Raw genomic sequence first — 10,025 nt, 5'->3', positions numbered from 1 at the left:
ATCCATAAAATCCAAAGGAATCAGCATTTCCCACTGCACACTAGGGACTGTCTCCCCTCTAGGATGGCTCTTTCATCTTACTTTCCTACTAGCATTTCCTATGACTTGTTAACCTCTTTGACAGCAGATTTAGTCACCATAAAATCCGTTCTCAACATATTACCCTGGAATTAAATACATAAATGAAAAATTAATACTTATGCCATCCCATGAAACAACATCATGGGATGGGTCTACTTTGGAAGGCACATCAGACAAGGGAAGACATATGGGAGATGATTCACTTGGTTTTAACCAAAACAGTTCATGATACAAAGGAGAAGGAAGTGGAGCCCTTTTTTATATATAGGAATATTTACCAGATAAACATAATTATCTAATTTACTAAAACTGATTTTCTCTTAAGATAAATAACAAAAAGAATCCTGCACATGGTCATAGTAGTCCTCAGCAGGGTATAAAAGCAACAGAGAGCAGAGAGAGATCATACTTGAGAACTTCATTCAGCTGGAAACCTGCCTAGAACCTCCACCCTCTGACACCATGGTCAACTCCTGCTGTGGCTCCAGCTGCTGCCAGCCTTGCTGCCGCCCCTCCTGCTGCATCTCTAGCTGCTGCCGCCCCTCCTGCTGCCAGACCACCTGCTGCAGGACCACCTGCTGCCGCCCCTCCTGCTGTGGCTCCAGCTGCGGTGGCTCTGGCTGCTGTGGCTCCAGCTGCTGCCAGCCTTGCTGCCGCCCCTCCTGCTGCATCTCTAGCTGCTGCCAGCCCTCCTGCTGTGGCTCCAGCGGCTGTGGCTCTAGCTGCTGCCAGCCTTGCTGCCGCCCCTCCTGCTGTGGCTCCAGCTGCTGCGGCTCCAGCTGCTGCCGCCCCTCCTGCTGCCCCTCCTGCTGCCTGCGCCCCGTCTGTGGCCGGGTCTCCTGCCACACCACGTGCTACCGCCCCACCTGTGTCATCTCCACGTGCCCCCGCCCCATGTGCTGTGCCTCCTCTTGCTGCTGAGCCCCCTGCCCTGTGACCACCATCTCCATTTGCTTCTGCCCCCTCAGATACAGACTCTTTGGTGCTGACCGTTAGGACACATGGAGTCTGGTTGATATTATTCAACAGATTGAGCCTCATGACTCCAAAGAGCCCACCACCATCCCACTGGCTCTGTGAGCACATTCTCGTCCATGTTAAGCTCCTTCCATGACTACCTTTTCATTTCTATATTGGCACCAAATATGGGTATTAATTTGTAATCCATCAGCTAAAAAATAATCCCACTCCTCTAAATTTCTCATTCTTATTTTAGGCTCTAGATCACCCTTCCTAACAAAATGAGTATTATCTGCAACCTCTGTGCAGATTTGACACCCTCTGGCCTGGGGTTCAGTAATACCCTCAGAACTAGGGGTCCAGTTATATATTTTCTAACAGTGAATTTTTTTATGCTCTGTTGCTTCTCTGCTTTCTAATAAACTTTTCTACACATAAAATTTATTGGCCTTGTTTCTTATTGTTTTCATGATCATTTTACTTAGTAATTAGGCAATAATATTTTTACATGATGATACAGGAAGAACACTCATGTTGAAATCACTTTGAGAATAAGTGCTATATATATGAAATATAATTTAAAATATTAGAACAAAAGTGGCACATGTGTACATGTATGTACCCACGTATACATCTTAATATCCTAAATTAGGGCATATTTAACTCGTGCCTTTAGCTCTTATTTTTTAAATTTTAACTTGTTTCTTTATTGAGATATAATTGACATATAATATCATATTAGTTCCAGGTGCACACCATAATAACTTGACACTTGTGTAGTGTAAGAAATGACTATCACAGCAAGTCTAGCTATACTCTGTCATTGTACAAAGGTACAAAATTTTTCTTATAATGAAAAATTTTAAGATTTACTCTCTTAGCAACTTTAAGGTGTATGACACAACATTATTTTTTTAAATTTTTTAATGTTTTTTATTTATTTTTGAGAGACAGAGAGAGATAGCACGAGGAGGGGAGGGTGAGAGAGAGAGGGAGACACAGAATCCGAAGTAGGCTGCAGGCTCTGAGCTGTCAGCACAGAGCCTGACATGGGGCTCAAACCCACAAATCATGGATCATGACCTGAGCTGAAGTCAGATGCTTAATCCACTGAGCCACCCAGGCACCCCTGTGATACAATATTATTGACTGTAGTCACCATCCTATACATTACATCCCCATGACTTATTTATTTTATAACTGAAAGTTTATACCTCTTGACCACCTTCACCCAGTTCACCCATCCCCTAACCCCACTCCCCTCTGGCAATCACCAAAATGTTTTCTGTATCTATGAGTTTTGTTTTGTTCGTTTGTTTTTTGTTTGTTTAGATTCCATGTATAACTAAAACCATTCAGTATCTGTTTTTGACTTGTTTCATGTAGCATAATATCCTAAAGGTCCAACCAAGAGGTTACAAATAGCAAGATTTCATTCCTTTTTATGGCTGGGTAAAGCTTCATTGTATGTATACACCACATCTTCTTTATCCATTCATCCACTGATGGACACTTAGGTTGTTTCTGTACCTTAATAATTGTAAGTAATGCTGCAGTGAACATAGGGATGAATGTATCTTTTTGAAATAACACGTTAATTTTGGGGGGATAAATACCTAGTAGTTGAATTGTTGGATCATATCACAGTGTTATTTCTTTTTTTTTTCTAATGTTTTATTTATTTGGGGGAGAGAGAGACAGCATAAGCAGGGGAGGGTCAGAGAGAGAGAGGGAAACACAGAATTCAAAGTAGTCTCCAGCTCTGAGCTAGCTGTCAGCACACAGCCCGATGCAGGACTCAAACACACAAACCACAAGATCATGACCTGAGCCGAAGCTGGATGCTCAACCGACAGAGCTACCCAGGCGCCTCAAACAGTGCTATTCCTCATTTGTTGAGAAACCTCCATACTGTTTTCCAGAGAGGTTGCACCAATTTACATTCCCACCAATGATGCACAGGTTGCCTTCCTTGAAGCCGTGCTTTGGAATCACACATTGAGATTCTCATCTTCTATTACCTCCCCATTCCACAACCCACATCAATCAGTAAAGCCAATGTAGAAAGAAGGTTATAATGATATATTTAAACATTAATAACATTTTTAAGTGAAAAGCTTAATAAAATTACATAAACACAAATGAAATGAAAAGTTTAATAAAGTTAATTATATAAACACAACAAAGTAAAAAAAAAACCTAATGAAATAGAAAAGGCCTGGTCAAATTGATCAAAGAGAGAGAGAGAGAAAGAAAGAAAGGAGAATGTCTGAAAGACTGACAAATAACATTATGCTTAAAACGGAGAATAATCAGCTTCCCAGAAAGTAGAAACATTTAAAAACAATTAGAACTTTATGTATAAGTTTAGGGGCACCTGGGTGGCTCAGCATCTGATTTCTGCTCAGGACATGATCTCACAGCTGTGAGTTCCAGCCCCACTCTGGGCTCTAGGCTGACAGCTCTGAGCCTGGAGCCTGCTTTGGATTCTGTCTCCCCCGCACACCCTATCTCTCTCCCTCTCAAAAAATAATAAACACTAATAAAATTTTTTAAAAGAACATTATGTATAAGTTTATACCAATATGTTTGAAAATTATGATTGAATTGACTATGTCTAGAAAAGTAGATATTAATAAAATTAATTCCAGAAGATACACATAACACAAAACATAAATAAGCCAATAGCCATTAAAGAAACTATACCTATGATCCAAAATCTATCCTCTATATATACTGACATTAAAAATGACAGGCCCAGGGTGCCTGGGTGGCTTAGTCGGTTAAGCGTCCAACTTCGGCTCATGTCATGATCTCATGGTTTATAAGTTCGAGCCCCACATCGGGCTCTGCTGACAGCTCAGAGCCTGGAGCCTGTCTCAGATTCTGTGTCTCCCTCTCTCTCTGTCCCTCCCCTGCTCGCTCTCTGCCTCTGTCTCAAAAATAAATAAACATTAAAAAATTTTTAAATAAAAAATTAAAATGCCAGGCCCATGTTGGTTTATAAGTAAGTTTACTAAACCTTAAAGTTCTCTCCCATTCGAACTGGGAAAAAGAAGAGAAGAAAAGGTCTACAGCTGTACCACCTTGAATGTGCCCAAACTCATCTCATCTCAGAAACTAAGCAGAGTCAGGCCAGGTTAGTACTTGGATGGGAGAAGAGAAGAAAGGAAAATCTTCCCAATTCATTTTGCGTATATCAGTAATATCAAATACAGACAAGAACAAAGTGATAAAGGAAAAATTATAGGCCTATATCATTGAAGATCATAGATGCAAAAAGCCAATAAATATTAGTAAGTGAAATTTATCAATATATAAAAAGAATAACACAACACAACCAACTAGTTTGTCCTAGACATTCAAGTATATTTCAGTGTTAGAAAGTATTTAAATAAGCTTGTTGATACTAGTACATTAATGGTAAAAATAAACAAACAAACCTTCAGAATTATATCAATAGTTGTGGGAAAATAACTCAGTAATATATAACAACTATATTTAGTCAGGGTTCTCCAGAGAAACAGAACCATAGAAAATTGATATAGATATAGACACGCATTTATATACATAAACATGCACACACAAACATAAGAGACGGAGGGGGATGGGAGAGATTACAGAATCTGAGATTATATAGAACTGCAGATTACAGAATCTGAGAAGTCCTAAAATCTGCAATCGACAAGCTGGAGACCCAGAAGCGCTGATAATGTAAATGCTGGTTCAATAGCCAGCGGGCTCAAGACCCAAGAAGAACCAATGTTTCAGTTCAACTCTGAAGTCAGGAGAAGACTGCTGCCAAGGGAGTCAGACAGGAGGAGTTCTCTTTTAATCCAAGTTGAAGGGGAGGTCAGTCCTCTCTTCAGATCTGTGAGGGTCATCTGCTTTATTCCATCTACGGATTCAAATGTTAATCCCACCAAGAAACACTTCCACAGACATATCCAGAATGTTTGTCCAAATGTGTGAGCATACTATGGCCCAGTCAAGTTGACAGATAAAACTGACCATCACAACAGCCATTTACAATTTAAAACACTCTAAGCAAAATAGGTTTAAAAGAGGACATTTTATCTTAATGAACGCTATTTATCAAAACTTCATAGCAAAACATCATAGTTAACAAACTTTAGCAGTATTCTTAATAAAGTTTAGAATAAGAGAAAGATAACTGATACCATTCTGATCATTCCTTGTTGTACTTGAGATCCTAGTCAATGCAATCTGATAAGAAAAAAAATCATTACAGAAAAAAAGAAATTGTTGATACTTGTAGACAATACTGTTGTCAACATAGGAAAGGCAAGAAAACCTACAAACCTGTGCTAAAAAGAGAATTTAGAGGAGTTACTAGATAGAGTATTGACAAAAAAACTCAATTGCTTTCTTATAACCTGCAAGAGTCAATTAGTAATTCTAGTTTAATAGAAATGAAGATTCTATTCACAATACCTATAAATATTATAAACTGTTTCAAAATAAGTCTAGTAAAACTATGCAATATTTATGAAGAAAAAGTTCAAAATATTCTTTGGAAATCCACAGAAAAATAGAGTTAATGTCAGGTTTATTATTGGAAAGCTTTTTTTTCTTCAAATTTTTATCTAAATTCCAATCAGTTAACACACAGTGTAATATTAAGTTTCAGGAGTAGAAGTTAGTGATTTGTCACGTCCATACAACACCCAGTGGTCATCAAAACAAGTGCACTTCTTAACCCCCATCACCCACTTAACCCGTCCACCTCCTACCTCCCCTCCAGAAACCCTCAGTTTGATCTCTATAGTTTACACTCTGTTTTCTGGTTTGCCTCTCTTTTTTTTCCTATGTTCATCTGTTTTGTTTCTTAAATTCCACACATGAGTGAAATCATACAGTTTTTCTCTTTCTCTGACTGACTGATTTCACTTAGCATAATACTCTCTAGCTCCATCCACATCATTGCAAATGGCAAGATTTTATTATTTTTATGACTTAATAATATTCCATTGTATGTACACATTACATCTTCTTTATCCATTCATATATCAGTGGACACTTGGGCTGCTTCCACATTTGGCTATTGTAAATAATGCTGCTAAAAACATAGGAGTGGATGTATCCCTGTGAATTACTGTTTTTGTAGTGAGATTAATGGATCATAGGGTAGTGGCTGCACCACTTTGCATTCCCTCTAAAGTACACAAGGGTTCCTTTTTCTCCACATCCTCATCAGTACCATTTGTTTCTTGTGTTGTTGATTTTAGCCATTCCAGCAGGTGTGAGGTGATATCCCATTATAGTTTTGACTTGCATTTCCCTGATGGCAAGTGATGAACATCTTTTCATATCTGTTGGCCATTTGTATGTCTTCTTTGGAGAAATGTCTGTTCATGTCTTCTGCCCATTTTTTAGTTGGGTTATTCGCTCTTGTGTGTTGCATTTTATAAGGTATTTATATATTTTGGATACTAACCTTTTATTAGATATGTCACTTGCAAATATCTTCTCCCATTCTATAGGTTGCCTTTTAGTTTTGTTGATTGTTTCCTTTGCTATGCAGAAGCTTTTTATTCTGATGTAGTCTCAATAGTTTATTTTTGTTTTTGTTTCCCTTGTTGTAGGAAACGAATCTAGAAAGAAATTGCTATGGCCGATGTCAAAGAAGTTACTGCCTGTGTTCTCTTCTATGATTTTTATGACTTCAGGTCTCATATTTAGGTCTTTAATCCATTCTGAATTTATTTTTGTGTATGGTGTAAGAAAGTGGTCCAGTTTCATTCTTTTGCCTGTTGATCCAGTTGGTCCAGTTTTCCAAACACCGTTTGTTGAACAGACTGTCTTTTCCCCAATGGATATTTCCTGCATTTTGAAGATTAATTGGCCATATCCTTGTTGGTTTATTTCTGGATTTTCTATTCTGTTCTATTTATCTATGTGTCTATTTTTTTTCCATCATATTTTATTGTCAAATTGTTTTCCATACAACACCCAGTGCTCTTCCCCTCAAGTGCCCTCCACCGTCACCACCACCTGTCTTCCCCCCTCCCGCCTCCCCCCCAACCCTCAGTTCATTCTCAGCATTCAATAGTCTCTCAAGTTCTGCATCCCTCTCTCTCCCCAACTCTCTCTCCCTCCTCCATTCCCCCTGGTTCTCCATTCTATGTGTCTATTTTTGTGTCAGTACCATACCATTTTGATTATTATAGCCTTGCAATATAACTTGAAGTCCAGGATTGTGATGTCTCCAGCTTTGCTTTGTCTTTTCAAGATTGCTTTGGCAAATCATTTGGGTTCTTCTGTGGTCGCATAAAAATTTTAAGATTGTTTGTTCTAGTTCTGTGAAAAATGTTTGTATTTTGATAGGGATTGAATTAAATATGTAGATAAAGAGGTCTCTTTTTAAATCAATGAAATTTCCTGGTTGACCAGGAAGGGAAGAAGGAAAAGAAGTAAATTTACTCAAATGAATAGAAATGAGGTGACCATAATCTAATTTGGCTTTCTAAAAGTCTTTGCCCAAGCTTCACAACAAAGATTACTAAAATAATTGATTCACCATTCTGGTAGATTAGATCATTCTTCATTAATGTTTATCTCTTTCCCCTCCTACCCCTCTGGGAGAAGTATCCTCTCCCACTCTCACACTCTGGGACTTGGAATTCACCATGTAACTTGCTTTGGCTAATGAGATGTTAGAGGACATGACCCAAGCAAACACTTTAAGTATGCCTGCATGACTGGATTGCTCTCTTGTGCTTCTGCCATTAGAGATAGGGTTGCCAATTAAAATACAAGACACCTCATTAAATTAGAATTTCATATAAATAACAATAAATTTTTAATGTAAGAATCCCCCATGCATACTCAGACATGCTTATTCTAAAGATATATTTGTCTATCTGAAATCCAATTTTAACTGGGCATCTGTATTTTTATTTGCCAAATCTGACAAGTCTAATTCAGAAGAAGGAAGTCCCAAACCAACCCATTGCCAGGGCCAAGACCAGCCATAATCCACCAAAAACCCAACTGACGTGCACACATGTGACCAAGAAATAAATACTTGTTATTATATTTTTGAGACTTTGTGGTTGCTTGTTATGCATCATAGCTGACTAATTTAACCATGGTGGCAATGGGAAACTAGCTTGCATATAATTCTAGCCACATTATCTCAGAAAACTACCTAGTCTACACAGTAAAAATCAACTAATATTGTAAAAGGAGCCAAGAGGGAATCTTGGGATGAAGAGATATAGAGAATGAATTTCATATAATTCAGCATCGATATCTTCCATGGTATCACTGAAGCAAAACTAAAGCTAATCCTCCCATGAAAACAACAAAAAGCCTCTCCCTTTAAGCTCAAGATAGTAATTTTAGGACATGTGATTGGTGGTTTGCAAGCTCTTGGCCCTTTCTTTCATTTAATGCTCAAAGTAAGTGGGGTTGACTGGACAGAATTATTTTTCCCCCTCAAATAAAAAGGAAAAGTAAAGTTGTATTCCATAAGTAAGAATAAATTTATGGAACTCATCACAAAGGCTAAGGTATGGGGTGAAGTACAAATGAAAAACAAGAAAGGAATTAGGCAAGTGCATTATCTCACAGTGCCACACTGTGTTACCAAAGGAAACTAGACTCCACTCTGAACATCCTGGGAACAGGCCACCCGCACACTCCTCCCCAGGAATAAGCCACACTCTGTTGATCAGCCCTCAGAGAAAACTCTAAACTGGTACAAAGATCTGACCCAGTATGCAAGTCCTGTGCCCCTTTTGAATTATGTCATTGGGACAAGACATTTCCCTAAATCTCTTCCAGTATCACTTTTAATAATGCTTACTTAAAGACTTGAGATAAAAACGGGGTCAGGGGAATACTTGATACGTTCTCTCTCCTGTCTGCAGGCTATCGTCTACTGAACCTGATAAACGTAATGCTCATTGTAGAGGCTGCTTACTGAGGAATGAGGAGACCTACACCCCATTCTCATGACTGTGGTGAATCCACAGGACTCTTTTGTAGTCCCTTCCCAGAATCTACACAGGCAATGATTAATTCTGAATGAATTACGAAGATAAAAATTGCAATGGATCCTTGATAAAACTTTTACAGTCACGGTAGAAGTTGAGTTCAATTTGGAAGGAAGACGAAGGCATTCCACGTGAATAGGGAGACAACAACCGTGGCAGGACAGCCCAGATCCTATGGAGGAAGAGAACTAAATCAGAGTGGCAGGGGTCCAGGGTGCCATGTGGTCCCTACTCATGTGAAAACCACGAGCCTGCCTCTTGGGGAGTCATGGTGAACCCACAGTTCATGGCCTACACGGGAGTGCTGCTATTAACCTGTTTCTGTCAGGGGCATGAGTGAAAATAAGACAGGCCACGTCTGGGTGGTAATTATGTGAGTCCTTGAAGTCCAGGAATAAAATGATGACTTCAAGGCCAAAGGGTAGAGTAATTAGATACTAATAAAGTTTAGAAAACACATTCTTTCCTCTCTTGTGAGTTTGGAATGTTTCAAAAGAAAATTCATCAGAAGTGAATCCAATGTCTAGATTTTGTGAGAATAAACAATATGAGAAAACAAAGGAATGCTTGTGGTTGTGTGCACAGATGTGTATGAGGTGAAGAGTTAATAAACATCATTTACTCAATGCTAAAACGTCCCTTAATTGGCCAGAAGATTAACAAGAAATGACCAGTATTGTGCGGGTCATCAGCCCCCGGCCAGGGTATATAAAGGGCCCAGAGCAGGAGGGAGGCATTCACACCTGACCACACCCGAGTCCTCGCACCCCTCCCACCCAGACCAGCCCCAGACCACCACCATGTGCGGCTCCTGCTGCGGCTCCACCTGCTCCTCCCCGGGCTGCGGGACAGGCTGCTGCCAGCCCTCCTGCTGCCAGCCCTGCTGCTGCCGCGACCCCTGCTGCTGCCGCCCCGTCAGCTGCCAGACCACCGTGTGCCGCCCCGTGACCTGCACGAGCCGCT

The 10,025-nt window shown here is 39.7% G+C and overlaps 2 protein-coding genes across 2 annotated transcripts in view; both read left to right on the top strand.

The window, feature by feature from the left end:
* Nucleotides 1–1,002, top strand: part of LOC115281618 (keratin-associated protein 4-12-like) — a 3,663-nt gene extending 2,661 nt beyond the window's left edge. Inside the window, exon 2 of the mRNA XM_029927033.1 lies at nucleotides 455–1,002. Coding sequence (XP_029782893.1) covers nucleotides 455–1,002 — 548 coding nt within the window. The remainder of the gene's footprint in view (nucleotides 1–454) is intronic.
* An 8,860-nt stretch (nucleotides 1,003–9,862) lies between these two features.
* The window catches only part of LOC115281617 (keratin-associated protein 2-4-like), a 461-nt gene continuing 298 nt past the window's right edge, over nucleotides 9,863–10,025 (top strand). The window contains exon 1 of the mRNA XM_029927032.1: nucleotides 9,863–10,023. Coding sequence (XP_029782892.1) covers nucleotides 9,863–10,023 — 161 coding nt within the window. The remainder of the gene's footprint in view (nucleotides 10,024–10,025) is intronic.

This window comes from Suricata suricatta, chromosome 17 (assembly GCF_006229205.1).
Source record: "Suricata suricatta isolate VVHF042 chromosome 17, meerkat_22Aug2017_6uvM2_HiC, whole genome shotgun sequence".
NCBI classification, from domain to species: Eukaryota; Metazoa; Chordata; class Mammalia; order Carnivora; family Herpestidae; genus Suricata; species Suricata suricatta.
Note: the sequence above shows the minus strand (reverse complement) of the source record. Positions and strands in the feature narration are given on the sequence as shown.